The 22,904-nt window shown below is 47.6% G+C and overlaps 1 protein-coding gene across 1 annotated transcript; it reads right to left on the reverse strand.

Moving 5' to 3' along the window:
- Positions 1 to 10,726: 10,726 nt before the first annotated feature.
- Positions 10,727 to 20,606, reverse strand: LOC130159037 (uncharacterized). The gene is made up of 9 exons (XM_056360211.1): positions 20,500 to 20,606; positions 19,637 to 19,750; positions 16,311 to 17,996; positions 15,640 to 15,739; positions 14,810 to 14,958; positions 14,535 to 14,647; positions 13,668 to 13,757; positions 12,642 to 12,764; positions 10,727 to 12,174 (listed from the first exon to the last, which is right to left on the reverse strand). Exons 1-9 carry the CDS (start codon positions 20,558 to 20,560, stop codon positions 11,980 to 11,982), a joined length of 2,631 nt encoding a protein of 876 aa, XP_056216186.1. The 5' UTR covers positions 20,561 to 20,606; the 3' UTR covers positions 10,727 to 11,979.
- Positions 20,607 to 22,904: the final 2,298 nt, after the last annotated feature.

Below are 22,904 nucleotides of genomic sequence, written 5' to 3' on the forward strand. Positions count from 1 at the left end.
CTCTCTATGTCAGCAATTGCCTTTTCCTGAGTAGTTTCCATCCCTTTCAATAGTATCAATCTGGCAGCACAGTGTGCTCCAAGAGTAACAGTTCTTGAGTGCCTGGACGTTTGCAAACATGTTGATGAAAAGGAACAAACAAAAGATGTCCTTGGAGGAACTCTGTGTTGACACAGAACAAGACAGTAAGGAGAAACACGGTTGTGCAAGCAAAATTTGCCTTATAAGAGCAAAAATGCTTCAAGTGAGAGGGTGGATGTGTCTGACAGGAAGGGTGTATGCTCCTTGTAGACCACCAGAACGAAGGTGTTACAGGAGCTTGTCCGCAATGATGTAACAGCAGAAGCTGAGGTGTCACTGGCTGGATCTGGGCTGTCACTTGAGTGGGATTCACTAGTGGAAAACTAAACTATTGAACAAGGTGTGAGGACGGTGTTACTAGATGTTTTTGCTTTCTGACAAAGCTTCTGGTCTTCTTGCCACACAACTTTATTATATTTAGTTGTCCTGAGCATTTGGATGGCTTTACTGATCCAAGATACTCCTTTATATCCCCATCCCTTTCTTCCACCCTTTGGGATTATCCTAACTTTTTCATTCTTCCTGTGGGAAGGTGGCATCACCATCGTGAGAGAAGGCTGCATACCAGCAGGCAAAGTGATGCAGATATTTGAAAGAGTGAAGAACAGACTGGTCTGTACCCAAGGGAAGTTTCCCTGAGCCAAAGGAACAGTGTCTGGTCTCTCTTGCTGGAGCACATGGCCTTGTGAAAGCCATACCTTCTCTAATCAAACACTTACCTCCTTGGGAAACGGCAGCACTTCCCCAGCCAGTGTCCCTCCTGGGAGATGTCTGCGGCTATTTATTGTTTATCTCCAGTAAGTGCCTGAAACCGCCGGGAGACCTGCCCACGAAGTGCCAGCAGGATCGGGAGCTGATGCTTTATTGCAGGAATTCCCAGAGTGCCTGTGTTTCCTTAATGCCTTGAACTGTGAAAGTCACGCCTGCTTGTATATCCCCTTCCACGACACTCAGATCTGTCTATTTTAAACTGCTAAAATCCACTAAATAAATCTTTTTGGACCATAAGGAAAAGGCTTTGAGTTTCATTTGATTTCGACCAAGCTATTCGTCCTCCAAAAATTGCAAGGCTGCATGGCTAAACACTAGAGGAAAGAATAAATACCGGAAGGTGCGATTCTGACAGAGGGCTTACAGCAGAGACCTGACCTCACCCCCTGTCCTTCTCTGGCATCTCCACAGCCATCCTCTGCTTGGCCCAGGCGGGTCCCCAGCTGGTCCCAGGGCTCCCAGCTCCTGGCAGAGGCTGGTGTGGGGCCATGGCCAAGCTGGGAGCTGCGGGGGGTCGGGTGGCCCCTGGCTGCGCTGCCTCCGTGTCTGCACTAGTCCCCAGGCACAGGGACCCGCACCAGGCAGCGCAGAGGGGAGGGAGTCTGCTGCAAGAGCAGAGAACAGAACTTTCCTCTCCCACAAAGCAAATAAGACCCAGGGGGAGTCAGGGATGAGGGAAATTCTTAATAAAGGCACAGCTCAACCAAGGAAACAATGAGTTAGGACCCAAAGGCGAGAGGCTGGCTTCAAAACATGGAGATTTGCATTACAGATTTGGAGGGTTTCTGTAATGTTTTTTCCTGTACCGGAGGCAGCGTCCAAGGGGCAGATCTCTGCCAGTCCCCTACAGTTGTTCCTCCTCCTCGCTTGGGCTCCTCACTTGGGAGGGAGACTGCTCCCTCGGCACGGCCACAGTGCCACCTCCCACCACCTGAGGGACAAGCCCCTTCCCTTCTCTTCTTCCTTATCGTTGTTTTGGAACATCTTTTTGTCTTGCTTACAGACTTCTCCCCCAGGCCACATCCCCTCTCCACCTCGGGCAGGAGCTCGCTCCCTCCCTGCTTACCTGGCACTGCCCTGGGACCCGAGCAGCCAGACCCGGGAGCTGCCGGGGCTGGATTCCTCCCACGCTTCCTAACATGTAAACAGTAACTCCAGTTTTAACTGTGCTCAGCTTGCTTTGGCGCTGGCGTTGTTGTCCACCTGATCCTTCACAAGGTGCAACCTGCCAGTCCGTTTGCACTCAGAAGTCACCATAAATAACAGCTACGATTCTGGCTCCAGGCGACGGATGTTGTTTCACTCAAGCAGCTCCCCAAACTGCTGATTACAAATCCTTGGCAGCTGTTCCCCAGGGGTGAACACAGGCTCCCCCTCACCCCGCAGCCTCCTGACCCCCCAAGCCCACTTGCCCCCTCCGCTCCTGGGCTGAGGGCAGTCACTGTTTGCTCCGCTCGGGCACAGCCGGGTATTCCCAGCCACCTGTGGTTTCCCAGCTGGTGCCAGCATCTGTAAGTGGAATTAAGTCATGCTCTCCTCCCTGCACATACCTTCTGGACAGCTACACAACCAGGTCTAGTGGAAGGTGTCCCTGTCTGTGGCAGGGTGGTTGGGACTAGATGATCTTTAAGGTCGCTTCCAACCCAAACCGCTCTGTGATTCTACGATAAGCACTTATTCAATAAATGCATTGAAGTGCCAGCTGAGGTCTACCACCACCCAGCAAAGGCTTAAAGTTAAGTATGTGGTGAAGTTGCACAGCATGGGACTTCTCTCATGTTGTAATACTTTAATACTTGAAAAACTACTTGACCTTTCCAAACAAATATGTTTTTTTTAATATTGGCTGGAACAACAGCAACAAAAAAAAAGCAGAAGGTTCCTTCTTGACTTGTGACCTCTGTGACATGGGTCTGCATTAGAGCGTCTCCGTGGCAGTGGGACAGGACATTTCAGCTCAAGGGAAGGATGCGGAGTTCCCCATCTGCCACCATCAGTGCACACACAAACAGCCCAGGATTTGGTCAATTGAGGCAAGTTTTGGCCCGGCTAGGAACATTACACATGGGGGCTGTGGGCTCCTGGGACACTGCACGGTGAGCATTGTGGTAGCAGTAGCAGCTCTCGCCTTGCACTGCTGCTATCTGGCAGGTAGATCAAGACTGGGATGTCTCAGCCCTTGAGGAAAGAACTTGAGAGCATTGTGGTGATAGGAAAATCAGGGGTTAAAATAGAAACTATTTTGCAGCTTCAAAGCTATGGACACATCTGTAATTTATGTTATAAATGGAGCAAGATAAGAAAATTACAGGAGCCTCTTGGTTTCAGACAATGGCTTTGTTCCAGGGAGAACCATGAACGGTATTTCCTTTGACAACATGCTTATGCAAGGAATTACCTAACGGCAGAGAACAATTAAATCAATAAACTGTCTGTACTTACGGGCAGGGTGAAAGCCACAGATGTAAAGATAGGGAGTCTTTTATGCATTAATGAATTCTTTATGTTTTACTGAATGAGAAAGCAAGCTGATGATGTTACAGAAAGAAGACTTTCACCATACTCTGGGCTTCTTACCTGGACACTTACTGTCTCATAAATATTCTGTTGACTCATGATAAATTATGGGAGAGGTGTTTGCACTGTACCTGTTTCCCAGCATCAGGTGTGGCAGGATAAAAAGCAAATAGATGTTTTTATTTAACACAATAAACCACAAAATCTTTTTCATCTTCCCCCAGTTTGTGCTGGAAACCAGCATGCATCTCTGCTGCCATCAAGGAAATAAATTAGATTACTCAGTGTTATCTTAGTGCTGCTAAATAAAGTGGAATATTTCCTCTATAAAACATGTCAGGGTAAATCCTCATGATACTATCATGACAAAGCCTTTTCTAAGAAATGCTGTGAATTACAATATTTTACAATAACACTAATTTTTCTGCTGTTTTAGCTGAGATTTATCATGATTCTCCTCTTGACAAGCAAACTTGTTCCACAACCTCCAGTGAAGTTGGTCAGAAATGCCCAACTGCACATGCAAGACCACGGGAATAGAGGAACTGTAAAACTTAAACTGACTGACGACGTGTCTGGCTTGGGAGCTCACACCCAGCAGATATTCTCAACAAATCCCAGAGAAAAGTCCAGATTTTTCAAGGTGGTCACCCATGTCTGCCTTCAGAAGGGTTTAATTTAATTGTATTCCCAACAGCAACAATTCTAAATCCTGAGCAGGAGTGATGAGGTCCTTCAGCCATCGGATCTCCAGAGTTCCTTCGTGATTTTGGCCTGCACATCAGGTTGTTCTGTCCTGTCATTTTGCCACTGAACTTTCTGAAGAACTGTCAGTTCTGCCACTTTAGCCAAATATAAGACAGAATTTGTTACTGGGCTCTGAACAGTTACCGTGACAAGTTAACCTGGAAAATGGATTGGTCCCCAACCCCTACACAAGTGAGTGGCACCATGATGGGTTTCCATGAAGATAACAGGTCTCTCTTTCCCGTAAATTCAGCAGAAGAGGGTGGGGAGCCAGAGCAACAGCCATGTGGTCACGTACACACAATTCTTCCCAGGGACTCAAAGGAAACTCCCCAGGTGTGAACCCTCTTGCCAGCGTTTCTGCAAGGTTACAGGGAAAGAAACACACCTCCCTTAGACCAACAACGGGAGCCCTGGATTCCTCTATTCCCGCTCCCTAAACACAGCCTCCTTTCATTAGGGCTGTTGGTAATATTCAACACTTCCTGCTGTGTTTTCTGTTACAAGGCGCTATATATCGCTGAAGGCTCATTTCCAAACGTGAACCAGAGATGAGCAACAGGACCCTTTGGTTTCTAACAGAGCTAGGGGTAAAGGATGTAAACCATGTCATATTTGTCCCCGAATCTCCCCTGTGGACAGCTTCTTCATTTTGCCCACCTTCTCAATCCTAGCGTTCCCTCAGAATTGAGCTGAGCTCTAGTGAAATCTTTTTCAGGGAGGGAGCACCAGGTGTGGCAGAGACAAACAGCCCGCTTGTGTGCGCAATCGGATGGGAGAGGGAGAGAGGCGTACCAGTAGGGATGGGACAGGGAGGTTTAGGCAAGGGGACAGAAAGTCAGTATTTTATTAAAAGAAACACTGGTGCAAAATGTTGTTGCAAAACTGAATGTCTGCTCACATCATCAAGGAAGTAAATTGCACTAAACCTAGCTGGTGGTGAAGGGCAGTATACCTCTGTTCCAGGAGAGATGCTGGAGCCTGGTGAGAGGAACATTAGGGCATGACCACCCAGCCCTCCGTGGGCAGGCTCGTTCTGTGACCGAGAGACCAACACCTGCAGGGTGACAGCACATGTGCATGCACCACCAAATCTCCAAGGCCTCTGCAGTGCCTCCTTTCTGAGGAAAGCAAGATTTGGTGGGTTCAGCTTCCCAGAGCACTGATTTCCATTTTGGTCTCGGCACAGAAAACCAGCTTGTCCACCTTCCTGGACTCTCAGCTGGCTGCTTTCAGCCATGGGTGTGCTGGTTTTGATGGGATAGAGTTAACTTTTTACACAGTAGCTGGTATGGGACAATGGTTTGGATTCCTGCTTTCGTTATTGCAGAGCAGTGCTCACAGGGAGCCAAGGCCTTTTCTGTCTCTCACACCACCCTGCCAAGAAATAGGCTGGGGGGGCACAAGGAGCTGGCAGGGGGCACAGCTGGGACAGCTGACCCCAACTGGCCAAAGACACAGCCCACCACAGCTTTTTATTGCTGAGCATGACGCCGTATGGGGAAGAAGGAGGAGGGGGGACGTTCAGAGCGATGGCGTTTGTCTTCCCAATTCCCGGTTGCGCAGATGCAGCCCTGCTCTCCTGGGGGGGCTGAGACCTGCCCATGGGACGCGGTGAATGAATTCCCTGTTCTGCTTTACTTGCATGCCCGGCTCTTGGTTTACCTATTAAACTGCCTTTATCTCACCCCGTGAGTTTTCTCACTTTTACCCTTCCAATTCTTTCCCCCATCCCACGTGGGGGAGTGAGTGAGGGACTGGGAGGGATGCTGAGTTTCCAGCACAACAATGGTTTAATGGGACAATAAAACCCAGTCATTCCTAAGACAGGACAGCAGGTCCCATGAGTTGGTTGTTGCCTTCTTGGAGCTGACCCGTGTCCACAGTTGTGCTGTCTGGTTTCAGTTCTGCTCTGTCCATATCTGTCTCCTTCCTTCTTGTTGTTTTTTCACTCATTTATTACTTCATTTTATCTGCCAGTTAACTGTATGAGTCAGGAAAAGGCATCTTCCTGGACACAGTGAGGTCAAAAATCCATGAATTTGCATTTTATCAATGCACATTTTAAACACAGTTCTGTGCAGAGTAGCAGGAAAAAATAATTGATCTCTGGTGTTTGTTGTGCATATGCATGCACCCTTTCCCACCGGACTCTTACCCTTCCGCCAGAGATATGGTGGGACTCCTTCCTCAACAGATGGAATGAATTGTACTGTTCTGGGCAAAGCACGTCCAAAAAGTAAAAAAAAACACCAAAACCTGTAGCATCACAGACAAGGTGACCTCAAGGGACCCAAAAGCTGCTGTGTAGAGCTGGTTCTCAGTTATGAACGCCCCCAAAGCTGCCTGGTTTCACATTGGAGGTTTAACTATGAAGAGACGTGGACAAGGCCTTTAGCTTCCTTTGATCGGACTTTGTTGTGACTCTGGAGAGCCAGAGCTTGGAAGCCAGATAGAGAACAATCAACATTAATTATGTCTGTGGAAACTCCATCTCAGATCTTTCTGTGGCCAAGGAGGAGCAAGCCTGTGTCCCAGCAGTCATGGTCATTGCTTTCTGCTGGATTTGATCTCTTCTTCAGGCCTGGAACTGTAGCAAGCTGCTGTGCCTGCTCCTCCTTCGCCTCCACCTCTACTGCCATTTCTACTTCCCACAAGAGACTCTCACATTACCATTAGGACTTGGTTTATGTTGCAAGTGAGCGCAGCTGCAGGCAAGGAGGGCCTGGAGCAATTGTAAGGGGTAGTGAGAAGGAGGACAGGCTGTGGTACCCCTTTGGGCATGTAAGATCTGATAACCCAGTGTGGGAGCACAGGGTCCTTAGCCAGGCTGCAGGGGAAAGGATGCCAGAAGCGGTTAGGGGACTGCCGGGAACTCCGAGGCACTAAGGTGACTTGGTCAGGGGCAGAGTCAGTGCTGCTGGTGCATGCGTGTCCTCCAGGTTCTTAAGAACAGTGCAGTGAAAGGAAATCTGGGCCCATCCTGCCAAGTTAGGGTGCTGGCACTGACTGCACAAGGCCACGGTGGAAGCCCTGACAGTGAGAGAGACTGGTTATGGGCGTCTGTCATTAGTTCAGCAGACGAGAGGGCAATTGCTTGGGGTGAACGAGCAGTCAGGTCAGAGGAGGAAGGTTTCTGTAGTACCTCTGTAATTGGCATTACATCAGAGAAGGAGTTCAGAACTGGCTATTTACTGAAACTGGGCAATAACCACCTTGTTATGAAAGGCCCACAACACTTCCTGCTGCATGTAAATACAAAAAACAGGGTCCGAAAAGGGAGGTGCTAAGGTACAGAATGCCTCTAAACTCAGGGTGTGATCCTCCAACCCTCATTCCTCCGAGGCTGCCTTGCGAGATGTTTGAAGAGTTTTCTGTTTCTGCAGCAGAAAGTGGAGGATGTGATGTTCCTCCAAGACTCCTAGGCTTGGCTGGTGCTGCAGCATCTCTGTTCCACGGCTGCTGGGACAGGTGTGTCTATCTCAGGATAACTGCCTGAACCCTGACATCTGTCTCAAGCCAGAGCAAAATAAGTTGTTGAAAATCCTGCTTTTTTGGTATCTAGGAAGAGATAATAACACAAGCAAGATCTTTTTCTGTTGTCCAGGAAGGAATGAAAAGGTGATTCTCACAAGAACTGACACTTCTGAGCCTCTGAACAGGGGCTTTGCAGTTGAGGTATTTATTACAGCCTCTGAGCCATGGCTAGAGGCCGTGCTGACTGGATGTACAGGACAGACCTCCCCGTCCAGCCCCGCAGCATGACCCCTTGCACCGCCTGCTCTGCAGAGCTCTCTGCCTATCTTCCTCCATCCAGCGCAGGGGGCTGAGGAGTTGGGGACCCGCAGCAGCGCTGATGCGGGATCCCTTGAGTTCTGTGCCAGGAACCAGTGCAGAGGGCTGGATCCTGTGCCTGGCTGTGCCCCACCGACGCATGCCGGATCTGAACAGTGAGCTGCTGGGTTAGGCATCTACACCGGCAGAGCTGGAGGTGCAGGATCGCCTCCATCAGAGGCCACACAAAACCACCATGGAGCCACCGAGCTGAGCACAAGCCCTCACACACAAGGTCGGATATTAACTGAGCTCTATTGGCAGTGAGATGCCAGCAACCGTGGAAATGGAGCAGGAGAATACAGGGATCTGGTAAACCCACCGGTCCCTGCCCGAAATGTAACTACAGAGGCTTTCCCTCCTCGACCCCAGCCCTGGCAGTGCTGTGCATAAAGAGGAGATGAAAGTCTTGCAGCCATCAGATGCTTTTCTGGTTGGGGCAGAAAGGAAGAATACAACAGAGTCACAACTGGAAGTTAATCACTTTAATTCTTGTTCTGACTCAAGAAGCTCGGTTTCCAGACCGTTGCTTTTCCCCACAAGATTTTTTACACAATCGATTTATTCACCAGGCAGATAAATTCTCTACTGCTGTTCCACACTGAACAACTCCAGGTGCACTGTGAATTACAACGAGGGAGACGGGCAGCAGAAGACAACTTTAACAGAGTTATTTTCTGCTTTGGTTAAGTGCCCAGATGCTGTCACCCAGCTACCTCTGCTCTCACTCCGAGCCGCAGCTCAGAGCTGCTCTGTAAGTTCAGTATTGCAGCTGGCACGAGCAACGGTGACTCCCATGTGGCTCTGGACCGTTACGGGTTGGCTGGCTCTTGGCTGGGCACTGCAGCTCCTATCAGGTACGTAAATCTGAGCTGCGTATCATGGAGCAGCTGAAGATCTGGCCCAGGATTCTGAAATATGCTGTTACTTTGTTGTTCTCAGTATTTCCCCCAAAAGCAAACCAGATTATCTGGTCATGTTGCAGCAATGACCCTAGGCCCTTGATGCTACAGGGAGGAGTACCAGGAAGAATGCAGCAAGGTGAGTATGACATAAAATCACTGTGGGTTGTGTGTTCAGATGTTGTGCCCTCAACAGTGCCAGGATCAAAGGGTCTTGCTTTCATTATCACTTTGCTTCTGCCTTTCCCTCCACCTCATGTCCCATCCCAAGCTATAGGCAGACTTTGACTTTCGTATTTCAGGAGCAGGAGCCAAGGAGAAGAGGGCTCTGCCTCTACAGGGCTCCCAGTTCCTGGGGTTTCTCGAAGCTGGGGATGGTCAAGCCCATGTCTCAGGGCTTCTGCGTGGCTGGTTTCACTCAAGAGGTGGTTGATGCCGCCCTTCCTCTGTGAACCACTCTGCCCACTCTAGTATCAGGTCCACCCACTATACCAACATGCATCCTTGAGGATGACGTTGAGTCAGTTCCTGTTCCTATGGCACAGCTCTATTCTCAGAAGGGTGAGCTGTTTTTTTCCTGCAACTGGAAAATACACTTCTTTATTTTTCATTCTTTTTTTTAAATTTTGTTTCCATTGACACGGATGTCTGGACTCCACAAAGAGAAAAATCAAGGTGGGACAGCCCTTCTTCCTGGGCTGTTTCCAACCCCAGTGGGAATAAAGTGTTGGCTATTTCACAAAGAGGCCCATTCATGGGATTATTTTGTCTCCCAGGGTGACCTTTCAGGCCCAAGGGCCTCTGAGCCATTGACAATGCAACCAAAATTGGACTTTCTCATGGGCCTCTGGTTTTCCTCAGTCACTTCAAACTCTTCCTGCGGTGGAGGTCTGAGGACCCCAGGTCCCCTCCTGTACCTCTCACCGGGATGTTGATACCTCAAAACAGATCTCATCTGTGATTTTTCAGCAAATATACGGAAATGTTTAAATGTTTATCTCAACATTTTCTGACTGAAGTGGTTTGGATTTGCCACTGAAAACAGCGGCTTTTTTTGTCTCTCCATTTCTCTTTGCTTTGCCTTGAATGCTGGGAAAACTCTGGAAATATTAGAATTTTTTTTGCCTTGATTTAACTGAAATATCCCATTTAAATCTCCACCTCCCTAAACTATTTCTTGCCAGTTTGCTTGTACCCAGGAGAGCTGTGGGTGGGGTAAAATAAGGACTGAACTTAAATGAAACATCTCCCTGTCTTGCACCTCGCTCCGCAAAGTGAGAAGTGGCTCCCCGACACATTCTCCCAGTGTCCTGACACTCCGATCAAAACTTTCTGTAAGAAGCAAGCACCATATAGAGAGAGTGAAAGAGGAAAATTGGCCCCAGACGAGGCATCTGGTGAAGAATCCAGCTTTTTAAACCACTTTTAATTTGCAGCACACTAAACCATAACATTACTTGCAGCACAGGGCAGCAGCATCCCTGGTATACTTAAGCCAGGACTGTTTTCTCCCAGCAAAAGGCTTTGTGATGCTTCAGCACCTCTCCAGATTAATGCTTCTCACCACACTCCCTCAGATTTCAGTGCGTATGGGTTTTTATAAGCGAGTTAAGGAAAGAAGCAAAATTCAGCCCTGGTGTTTATGTGCTCATTAGTACTCCTCAGCAAGGGAGCTGGCACCAGGGGGTTGATGTTAAGAGTTATCTTCCCTTTCCCTCCTCTTCCCCAATTTGATTCCCTCTTAAGACCCTTTGTGCATGGCTAGGAATCCTCACATGCTGAAATCTATAATTATATATAATCATTCCAGGTACTTGCCGCAGATGATAGCACAGTCCTGTGTGACATATGACTGTTGATTGAAAATATTTTATTGCTTTCTAAAAATCAGTTTTAATTAACTCCAAAGAGATACAGTAAGTAGACCAGCAAAACTATTCAACAAACTCAACTATCTGACATTTTCTTTCTCTGCAGGAGGAGAGATGGTTCTGCAAAAACAAACTGAGAATACCTGGTTTTGCTGTAGTTCGTAGAGGTTGAGCTCCTCTGCACAGAATTTATGCTTAAGTTCCAGCAGAACTTCAGGTGAAATCAATGAATCAATTCATTGGTTTCAGCTGGAGTTTGATTAGCACCTTGCACCTGAGTCAGGTAAGAATAAGATCAACAGTTTTCAGAGGCTAAACATGCCACCAACTGCACAGCCACGCAGTCCTTGCCAAGGAAAACTTCTCGTATTGGTTTGAGACTTCATTTCACCTCCTCCCGGTCAGCAGCTACCACGCTGCACTAACTCTGCACTCTGGAGGAAACGTACCATGAGATGTGTACAGTTATGCTGCGAGGCAGGAGACTTCCAGCATCCTTAGATGCAGTGCAGATAATTCTCCTGAAATTCCTACTCTGCATAAGACAACATGGGAAGGGAGGGTCCTTCATAATGCTCCAGCACTTCTAAGGAAATATTATTGGACTCATCAAAGTAGTAATTCCACTCTCACACTGACTATGAAATAAAGAAAATGGCACCTCAGATAACGGCATTTCTTTTTAGCATTGGCTTCTGTGACCTCTACTTTGAGAGGACGTATCAGGAGATAGCCCCAGCTCCCAAGGCCTGCCTCGCCTCACCTATTCTAGAAAGTCCACTGCACTCACCAGCACAGTACCTGAATACATCTTCTTCCCTCTCCCACTTCGAGTTCCATGCAGTGTTTTCCCAAAAGCACAATCACAAAACACTTCGCCTTACCCTGTGCCCCAAACCAAAGGCATTACCTCCCAGTGGTAGGAATAAAGCTCTGTTACTCTGGGGCCAGCCTGTCACCCGTATCACGCCTCCTGTGATGTGTGTGATCCAGTGATGCTCCTGTGATCACTGAAGATCAGATTTATGTCTGATCTTCAGTGAAAGCTGGCAGTCTCCATAAATGAAAAATTTACTTCTGGATGACCCTGGTTTGTACATCAGCTTTGCACTGGGATATTTTAGCAGTACCCATAGAAAGATGAATAAGTCACCCCTGCAGCTGGGAAACCTCTCCCATTCCCCAATTTGACCTATATGTCATTTTCCAGCAAACAATTTCCTCGCGAGCAGATAACTGCTTGGCTTGCGCAGGAGTCAGAGGCGAGTGTGGTTCTCACAGCCATCACCAGGGCACTGCACTGGCACCGTCTCTTCCGAGGTGGCCTTGCCCACCCCGTTGTGCACAGCACGGCTGTGATCCAGCTGTTCTTTCTGGCCTTTTGTGGTGCAAGTGCCACCGCTAGGAACCAATGCGTGTTTCTTCTGCACCTGCTCTAGTATCTGCAGCACCTGAAATTAGTAAACACAGCTGTGAGTGGGTTAGTAATTAGGGGAGAGCACTAATTTCTTCTCCTGCTATTGAAATAATGTCCTATTCTCTTCCAAGCTACATGTCTGGGCTCAGCCTTGTGATTACCCTAAGGTCTCTGGGACAGGTGTAAATGGAGAGCCGGCCCATGGAGGTCCGTGACCTTGGATCTCAAAGCTCTTTCCGTGAATGAATCAGTCTCACCTTGCACGTTCCCCAGTCATGTGCTCAGCACAGAGAGGAGCAGTGGTGGTCCAGAGGCAGGATCAGGACACAAGCAACATGGAGCTCTGGTTTTCTGCTCTTTCATAGAGGGTGGTTCCTATGACAACTCCTCATGCTACCACAAATTTCTTCACTTCCTTATGGAATAGGGAAACCCCTGGTCTGAAACCCACTTAATGGAGATGAAGAAATGGAGCAGAATTAAAATCAAGGTTAATTTTACCTGAGACTTGGGGATGATACCAACTCTGAAGAATCCTATGTTTCCACTGTCAATTTTGGTGCAGTCCACAACAGTGGAGGCAATGTTCTCTGGAGAAGGCCCATCACAAAGGACTGCATCCACCTAAGAGCAAGAGATGTTCACACCAAGTTCCCCTCAGGCATTTGGGAAAAGAGAGGGCAGTTTCCCCCTCTCGACAGCAGGTAATTATTATCAAAGGCAACTCTGCTCCTTCCTACTTCATTGTATTGACACTAACTAAGGGTTGAATTTGGAATGAATGAGGAATGAGTTGAATAAAAGCAAAGAGAGAGCTCTATGGGGTGTAGGTCAGCAGTACAGCAAAGACAGGTTTATATCAGCTGAGGAGCTTTGAAGAAGTCCCATCCACAAAGCAAATGTGCAGAAAACCAAATTTTTGAGGAGTTAGAGGTGGAAGATCTGTACCACCTTTTGCTGAAAACTTCCCTCACACGAGCTGCCACGAACATGCCAGATGTAGTATGCTCAGGATTTAGCAGTGAAACAAAACAGCCATTTGAGTGGCCATGACCATTGTACTTCCAGAACTTATGAAAGTTTTAAACTCCAGGAATATTTCAGACCTTTGGCACCAGTTTTAGTGCAGCTTCAGCTTTAGATGGGAATCCCCTGTGTTCTGACAGCACAATGCCAGCTGGAGCCCTGGTGCATTCAGGCATCAGTGGTTTTATTGCTTGTAAGCAAAGAAGCATTTTTTTGTTGCTCATATCGTTGTGTTACAGATGAACTCACTCTCATTGCCAACCCATAACTATACTGTATAAATCATAAGACTTTTGGTCTCCCACCAAGCTCTGTATTTTACACTGTTCTTTCACTATGACACCAACACAAGGCGTGTCCATGAGACTTTTTTAATGAGATGCTTTCCCAGATTCTTGAGATCATCTATGGATTGGCCTACTGGAAACAAAGTGGTTGTGGTTTTCCATCCCCACATCTTTTGGGGCCAGCCAGAATGAAAAGACACAGAGCCCCAGTTACCTTATCTCCCAGCTTAGCATACACTTGGTTGTGGTGTGTTGTGTCTGCCTCTCCCGTTGGGTTAGCTGACGTGACCGCAATGGGGCCAACCTGGTGACAGAAGAATGGGAATGAAAGCTCTGAGCAGGTTTTGCTGTACAAAACAGATGACTTGAACTCTGAGTCTCTGTGACTTTAAAGAAAACTCAGTGTGACTCACCCAGGTAGAGACACCTAATTTGTAGGCAACTACAGTCCCACCAAATCTGTGTACAAGTGACTAACACCCTGCTAAATTGCGGTTTACTGATGTTGATCAGGAAAGAACATTTTGTTTTCCAGCAACAGCAATTGCCAAGGACCTACAATGCCTGTCCTAGAAATGAGTAGAACGTGCATGGTATCACAGTTCCTCTGGCCACATTCTGGACCTTCTGAAGTTATTCTGGCTTCAGGTAAGCCCACACTTGCAGCAGAAGTGTTCTATGTAGGAAATCAGACAAGTGTCTGTTAATTGCATCTTTTCTGGATTTCTGACAAGGTGGTTGTTCTTGTCACCCTCTTTTGTGAAATAAAATCAGCTGACTGCATACTCCAGTACTTCTTAATGATATTTTTCTTGCGGGAGTTACTCACGTTAACAGTTTTCACTCCCCAGACCTGTCTGAACGTGCTAGGATTCTCACTTCACTGAGAAAAGAAAAAAGAGAGGAGTAGTGACATACCGAGAGGGCTGGAAGGGTGCTCCAGCCTCTCACTATCTTTCTCCCCTCCAGCAGGCCAGAGGACCTGGGCACTAGTGACTGACACCAAACCTGCTTCCTAGACAGGGGAACAGCCAGGTCCGGCTGGCAGCACTGATGGGATGAGCGTGCTTTGGCCACTCACCAGGTCGATGAGGTGTGTGGTGACAGAGCAGTCGGGGATGCGGATGGCAATGCTCTGAGGGGTACCAACGTATTTAGCAGAGTCTTTCATTCCCAGGAAGTCCACCCATTCACCTGCACAAGGAAGAGTCACATGGCACTTAGGGATGTACATCAGTCCGAACAATGATCGTACCGGAAACATCACATGGAGCATGTGGTGTTGCAGGGATGCATGACTTAAAGTTTCAGGGTCAAAGCTCTCCAGAGAACTTGGAAGTAACAGCATTTCCTCACCTCTGGGAACCACCAAGCTAATAGGAGATGGCCATGCAGCCTCCATGAAGTCCCAGAGGAGGGGAGTGAACAAATGCTTTGCAGGTTCCAGTTGCTTTAAGCTAGAAATCCAGAGTGACATGGGGCGATCCTGAGCCTGGCGCTTAGATCTGGAAAAGAGTGAAGAAAAATGAGCCTGGAAGTAAAATGGGAATTTAGTTTCAAGCTGAAATGGAAATTGTGTTAGCGAGACCTAGAGTTAAGACAAGGTGTGTAGGCTCTGCCCCAGATCACTGGTCTGTAGTAAAAGTAGAACTGTTCAACAGATGACCTGACAGAAAGGGACATTAATGACTACTCCCAGTCAGGAATGCCTACTCCAAATCAAGGTTTTAGCTTCTTGTATAGTGATGGGTCAAAGTCCCAGCTGCCCAAGTTCTGAGGAAACCCCACCAGTATGAGTGGTCCCAGCTGCTTACAAAAGCACAGCTAGAGGCATTGTTAAACATGAGAGGGGTTTTGGTTGTGACAATATGTACCTACAAATGTGTATAATGATCCCCTGCCCCATCTGTCTCTTTGGGTTTCCTTATGATATCCAAGTGCCTGGCTCCATCTCTTGCCAGGAGACCTCAATATTCTACAAGACTATTACAGCTCAACTGTCTCTTTTCCTTAAGTGGATCTCCTCGCCCAGACTCATCACCTTGTTGCTCCCATGAAGGCTGAGCTATGCGTCCCATCGCTCTCGATGGCTGCTGTAGTCAGTACTCAGCAGCAGCTCTAAATCCTTGAGGCTCCTTTAGACCAGCCGAGGAAGCCTCCACCGGGGCAGAAAGACAAATACTTACCGGTGAGCCTTCTCCACAGCGTCAGGCCGATTACAGGCTGCCACAAGCACATACACAGTATCTGTGGGGATGCCACAAGTCCCTCCGTTCTTCAGGATATCTGTTTGCATGTGGACAGGGAAGAACCCCTTGAGTGACTAGAAGTGAGGGGCTGTAACTCAATGGAAGAGCTGTCACAGACAAAACAGCCAATTTGGTGCTCTTATGTCCTTTTCCCAACTAACAAAGCATTTCCTCTGACAGTGCATTTGCTAGCATTCATCCAAGAGGAGATCTGGCACTTAGCGGAGCTCTGGGCCACGCTCATCAGGGCCAGAAGTCACTCAGCCCTGTGGAGACAGCAAGCACCCTGCATTTGCCCTTTCTCTGTACAAAGCTTTCAGTGGTAGTTCTAGCCTGAAGGATCCATGTATCTTAGATTGGATGAGCAGACAGGGGTATGATACAGGAGAGACTGCAGCAAACTCACTGCTAAACCCAGCTCCTCTTTCCCCCCTGGTGTATTTAGCTTCTAATAACTTTTGTAACTTCACCCACTTGATCAAAAAGTCATCAGATTATCACGATTTCCAAATCTGCATTGGAACAATGTGCTTTTAATAGTGTTCTGCTATGAAAACTCCCAGCATTTACCCTCCACCCCCACATTATGCCCTATGCATTTCCCTTACCTGCAATTCTCTTGACTGAGGAAGCTTTCCTGGCAGGCAGGTGAAGGCACTTGGTCATTCCTCCCCCCACACCACCAAGCTGCACAATGGGCCTACCCATTGGTAAGCAGGAGCCCTCAAAGGTGCTGTTGCAAAGGGCAGACAGGAAGCAGTAAAAGCTGACCAGACCAAAGATGAGAGTGGCAGCAATGTCATAGCCAGCGGGAAGAGCGTGGATGGAATCCAGCAAAAAGCTGACAGCGATGAGCAAGAAAGTGATGGAGTAAAAGAACCAGGCGATGTTTAAGAAGATCGTGCAGAAGACAATGAAGACATTGAAAAGCATGAAAGCAATGATGCCTACTGCTGCATGGAAGCTTCTGGTGGTGCCATAGAGGCCACCATATCTTGTCAGGCCCCATATGATCCACATGACAGCATAGAGAATGAAGGCACTGCTCTCCAGGGTTTTACCCCGGGCAAAGGCCACTGAGCCACCTAGAAGCTTAAGGATCCCACCAGCTACCACTACCCACGGAATTACAACAGTAGCAAGTGGAGCCTGTGGGTCCCCTGTCATTGTTATAGTAAAAGAAGCGAGGACACTGCATGCATAGCCAAGCACTTCTGCATCTGCATACCTGGAATACCCAAGGTAGGGAGCATGAAGGTCTGCCCCTTCACGAAGCTTCAGAAGACTGCTGTGATCAAGTAGGGCCTTCACAGCACCCTTCCCTGTTGGGATTTTGGCACTTGCTTTCACATTGTACAGGTGAATTAGAGTCATCAAGGCTGAGGACACAAATATGGCCACATCCACGCCTTGGGGTCCACCTTCAAAAAATCCCTTGGGAGAGCAAGCTAATGCAATGCAGTAGGCCACATAAAAGAGCAAATACAGGCCATCGGCTGGGCTCTTAAGAGTGAGGAAAAGGGCCAAGACAGCAAAAAGGATTGAGAAAACCACCAGGAATGGAGTAGGGAAGGATGGCTCCTCTGGTTGCCAGACTGGGTACAGAAGGCAATAGCCTCCAGCAAATTTCAGGATGGAAGTAAAACCAAAGAATGTAGCCATTAGTACGTCCATTGCACGGTATGATAAAATGCAGATGCCAATCTGGTAGATCCCAGCTGCCCACAGCCAGGGCACTTGACCGATAAATAGTTTGCCAGTGATGCCCAGGAGCCTACAGCCAAAGACGCTGGCAGACAGCATGTTCAGGATCAGACCGGTGACTGCAAAACAATTAATGCCACCACTGGTGGATTGGATCTGTTCATGGGTCTTTTTCTTGGCCAGATCTGTGCCAGGGAGGGCAATTTTCTCTTTGGTTAGGAAATAGAGAATCCTTCCCAGAGCAAAATAACCACCAACCAAGCAGACGATCATATAGTTGCAAGCCACAGCAGAGGAACCAAAAGCTGTGCTATAATGCATGGCAACTTCATGAGCACTGGCGAGTGAGACAGCAGAAGCAATCAGAGCTAGGATGACCTCTCTGCAAAGGAAGCCCACCACTGCAATAATGAGTAGTGCCAAAGTAAATGTGACCAGGCCAGGCACCAAGGCATTGCGGAAATCACCAGTGTCGTTCAAAAGTCCTTGCCCTCCCAGGATGAAGACCACTCCATAGCCGCACCAGAACACTGAGATGGTCAGGCAGAGAGACAGGAACAGGGAGGCATTTCTTAGGCTTCTCCGAATTCCTGTGAAACAAATGACAACAGAAACAGAACGGTGGTTTCAGGACAGTAGGCTATGGAAAGCGGTAGTTAGGACAGGCGGCTGTGCTACGGCACATGGTGTGTTGGAAGCATGATCACTGTGCTAGCATGGAGCTGCACAGGTCCTGCGTGATGCTAGACAGAGCCATCACGAGTTGGGGTAGGTCTGCACCATACCCCATTATGCTGTGTAGTCATGACCATACAGACTCCATCAGCACAACACCGTGTTCACCAGAATGCCTGAGGTGAGCTCAAAGCACTTGAGCTCCTTCAACTAAGTACTGTGCCAGGCCTGGCGGGCAGTTTGCACTAATGAAGTTGAGGTTCAGCAAGCCATTGTCTTATCCTCCTCATGATGCCTACGAGACTCAGTAACAAGACCATACTATACTAATACAGATCAAGTCCTGACACCGCTTTCCTTTGGGTTGCCTGGTGGTTTGTTTTGTTCCTGCTGTAAGCTGTCAGCTGTTTGAACCACAACTGTCATACAACCTGCTGCATCCCATAAATAATTGGACCTTTTCAGAAGACAGAAGCATAGGTATTGCAAGATTGATTCCTTCTCAAGAACTATCCTGCTTGGTATCCTGATCCCCAAGATGACAAAGACCTTGATTTAAAATACTTCAAGGTGAATGGAACCCACCTACTACCCTCAAACAATTATCACAAAGTACCTTATTTTTACTGCTATGCTTTCTTACTTTACAATGTGAGGACACTGATCAGCACGGATAGAGCTGAAAGCTTCCTTGCAAAGCTGGAGCTTTGTAATGGACCTGTGCTTCATTTCTTCCTCAAACTGATACAGCCTCGTGAGCCAGACTCATGTTGGGGAGGGAAGCAAGAGCTCAGCTGAAAGAGTCCCCAAGCTACAGAGGACTGTAATCACACAAGTATGCATCTCTTGGAACAAGGGAGCCTAGAAATTCCTGCCTTTGGTAGGAGCTGTTGTTTCCCACCAACTGTGAAACATCACCTGCCCACTGGTCCATTTCATATGGCTCCATCAATACAGCTGCTTCTAAGTGTTTTCTACTAATGCTTTGTGCCACTGCTGACTGAGAGAAGAGGTGGACCTATGTTTTCTGGATTAAAATATGTAGTGTGTCCCCCAAGCTGTCTGCTTTGTAGAGGAAAAAATACCAGTATCAGATCTTGGATTTTCACGTCCTCATCACTCTGAGCTGAAAAGGAGAAATAACTCAGCATTCATTCTCAAAAGTGTGGACTTTGTTATAGCCAGTGATTTTTTTCTCTCAGGTAAGTAGATCTCTTGGCATTTACGCATCAACATGCCACTTCAATGCATGGATGCCTAAAGTACTCTCAGAAAGCCTGGGAACCATCTTTAGAGAAATCATGTGTTCAGTCTGTTAAAACTCTGAGAGAGCCTGGTAAAGCATTTGTTCAAAACTAACATTAATTTCTCTAGTTGCCTATATAGGAAAAATTTCCTGCGCTGACACACTCCTCTAGGAGAATGAATCAGTGGTCTGGCAAGGCTGCCACGGTTTGTGTAAACCTGTTGGCAAAGCCCACCATGTACGAAAAAATACAAGTACGCAAAGCTATCGAAGGGGGAGGCCTTGAGGCTGGCCACCTCCGAGTCTTACCTGCATATGCCAAAAGAGACGATAAAACCAACAGAAGGACCCCAAGAGCTGTGCTGGGGATCAGAGGGGCTGCTCTGGGTGAACTGTAGAAATTCACTGCCAGTAAGAGTGATCCTGTGTGTGACAAGGAGGTGGAAAACAAGAAAGAGCTTGTAAACTTTGCCCCAAAAAGCAGGAGAGAACCAGAGTGGCAAGAGCAGGGAGTAGAGAAAAAAAACAACAGTACAAGACATGCAAACAGTGAAGTCTAAGGGGCGGGGGGGCTATGCTGTAACCTGGTTTGTGTCCAAGGCTTCACCTTTTCTGGGTGCCTGGCTTTAAGAAACTTGAACTTAATCATGTTTGAAAATGCTCCCCTGTTGCCAGATAAAAGCAAAAATCAGCTCTCCGATTCAAATTACACAAAAGGCAACCGGATGCAAACACACTCCACAGATGATCACATAAGCCTTGTGCCTACAGAAAACCAGGCAAAAAACGCAAAGGGGCAGCACTCAGAAAGATGAAACACAAAGAAGGAGCAAATGAAAGGGAGTGAACACAGAAAACAGAGCTGCAGGGAAAATGCAAAGGGAGGAAAGTGCATCCAAATAAAGATCACTTATGAAAATGACTACCAAAAAGTTTTGATTTGCTTCCTACCCAGGATGGATTGAGTACAAAAGTTCAGGCCAGCACTTTAAAGCCAAGACAAATATTTTGTTGGCTGCTGAGATAGGTGCAGGGATCTCTGGATCTAAAAGTTTTACCCAGGGAGCGAAGATGCAGAATAAACAGACTCGTTAGCCCCCTTTGCAAAGGGGGGTGTCCATGAAAGCTAGTCCCAACCCCATCTTCCCGTGCCAAGAAGACTTGACCCCTACCTGCGGAAATGCCCAGGAGCCCTATGGAGGAATGCAGTGACTCAGCCTTTCTGTCTGCCATCGCAGAGCCTGCTGAAGACCCAGATGCGGGCTGAAGTGCTGCCTCTCTTTCCTCCCTAGCTCTTTATAACCAAACCAACTCCGCTGGCCTGCGTTCCTCCCTGCTCTCCACCCCTTTTCCCTACAAACATCTTCTGTTAGTGTTCCTTTCTGCATGCGGGAGGAAATGTAAATGAGTTGCTTGCTGCAATAAATTTGAGTCTGTGAGTCAGCAAGGACTGCTGGTAGCTCCCTCCAGGGGCCTGTTAATTTTACTGTTGATTAACCCTTGTTAAAAAAGACACTTGAAAAATAACACTGAGGGTTTATTACTATTACTGCCTTTTTGCTACTGCCAGTGAGGAAATTACACTGGTTAAATTAAAGCTTTTTTAAATAATCCATCTTGCTGGAGCAAACAAGTACGTTGCAAGCCCAGGAGCTCCTTGGGGACCAGTTATTTCTCCTAACACTGGCCACGGTCCTGCTGTTGTGCCTGTCACAGCTATGAATGCCTGGCACCGCTGGTCCTGTGCAGGGCAAACCCAGGGCAGATTCAGTGCCATTCTCTTAAAGGTGGCTTCTGTTCCTGTGCCACCCCACATCTCTCCAGTCCGGCCTCTCTGCGCACACTCCCAGGTTGCTCCTCCCGAGTGGTGTTCACAAGGGAGGTGTCAACGCGAACATGCAGCCTGGAGACCGTCAGTGTAAGGATAAATCTGGAGGAGCCTTGCTGGCTGTCCAGGAGAACTATGCAGGCAGCATCAGTCATTGCCGTGATTGCTGCTGTATCCTAAAGGCGACATGAGGACCTAGTCACAGCTTCCTACTGCTTCCCACGGAGGATATGTGGTCAGCACATAAAGGTGTTCACCAGTGCAGGAGAGGCTGCAGAAAGCAGCAGAGACTGGCATCGGGATCACATTGGGTCACACATTAAGTGGAAATTAGGCAGAGAACTGTTCTGGGAGAGCTAGCAGAGCTTTGGTAGAAAACAGGGGCAACACTTGCCTGCACCTATGTACATTCCTCCATCATTTTGTTTGTGTGCAATGGACCAGTGTAGGTTCTATTCCCATTAAGGACTCGGCTCCTGTTCCCATCAGCCCCAGTTAAAGCAAATTCCACTCTCAGCCTCTTGACAAGACCAAAGATGCAGAACAGTGGAAAGAGCTTCACACTGATATTACTAGGCTGATCAAGGATGACTCTGTAGAGGCCCTACAGCAGCAAGCTGTGATACTCCTCATGGCAGATCCTGCTCGATGCTCCCCCATAAGTCATGCTGCACAGCCAGGGCTGGAGGACAGAAGAGCTGCTGGAAATGAGACTTCTGGCTGCACAGAGTGGAGCTCAAAGACAGGCCTCCAGGATCATCCAAGGCATCGGATCTGTAGCAGCACCCAGAACAACCCCAGACTGTCAGAGCCAACAGATAATGTCAAAGGAGCTTGCTCCTCCTGCTCCCTCAGCCAGCTGGAGCATGGTGGCACGCTTCTATTGCACAGATGCATCACTATAATGGCTCCCAAACTTTCCTGGTTTCTTCAGTGCTTTGGAGGACAGTTATCTTTGTGTTCACCCTTCAAGAAGAGCTTTGAGGCAACAGGGTTCCTTCATACACATCTTCACCAGAATATTAATGCAGATTAAAGCAAGGTGTTAATATTAAAAGCCCAATGTCTCTACTGTACCAAATGTGTGCAGGCATTCCCACACAGAATGGAATAACTCAGCTGAAAAGTAATGTTCATCAAGAGTATGCTTACTGCCGATAGATCTTTAGGTTCTGTACAACTATTGAGATAGCTCTTATTACATGAGGAAGCAAGCACTGGAACAAGCCTGGTCTGTCCAGTTACACCTAACCAATTATATCAGTAAGAGGAACCGGCTCTGTCACTTTGCAACAGGCAGAGCTAAATTATATGGTCTGCAGCAAGCAGTAAGTTTATTTAAATCATCAGCCCCTGGCTATCTTTGTTCCATCATTAACGGGACTCCTAACCAGATGAAGGTGGAAGAAATTGTTCAAGTCACAGCATGATTCAGCTGTTTTTTCATGCAAGATGAAATAATACATTTCTAAACTAGTTAGAATACCTTAGATAGCAAAACAAACATTAGTGGAAAGGCTTTTGGTGTTTTCCACACACATCTCACAGTTCAATTCCTGTTCTGGGTAATAAAAGTAACTGTAAGAAAAGCCTTTGTTAAATTAGCTGGACTGCAAGTTCTTCCTCATGTGCTTTTTGTTCCTGCTTGTACAGGTTGAGCTAGGAATATGTGGTGCCTGATATCACTAGTTTTAAGAGATGCATGCAATAAATGAAGTCACATGCATTAGCAATAAGTATCTTCCTCAT

The sequence above is a fragment of the Falco biarmicus genome, chromosome 14 (genome assembly GCF_023638135.1).
Source record: "Falco biarmicus isolate bFalBia1 chromosome 14, bFalBia1.pri, whole genome shotgun sequence".
Lineage (NCBI taxonomy): Eukaryota > Metazoa > Chordata > Aves > Falconiformes > Falconidae > Falco > Falco biarmicus.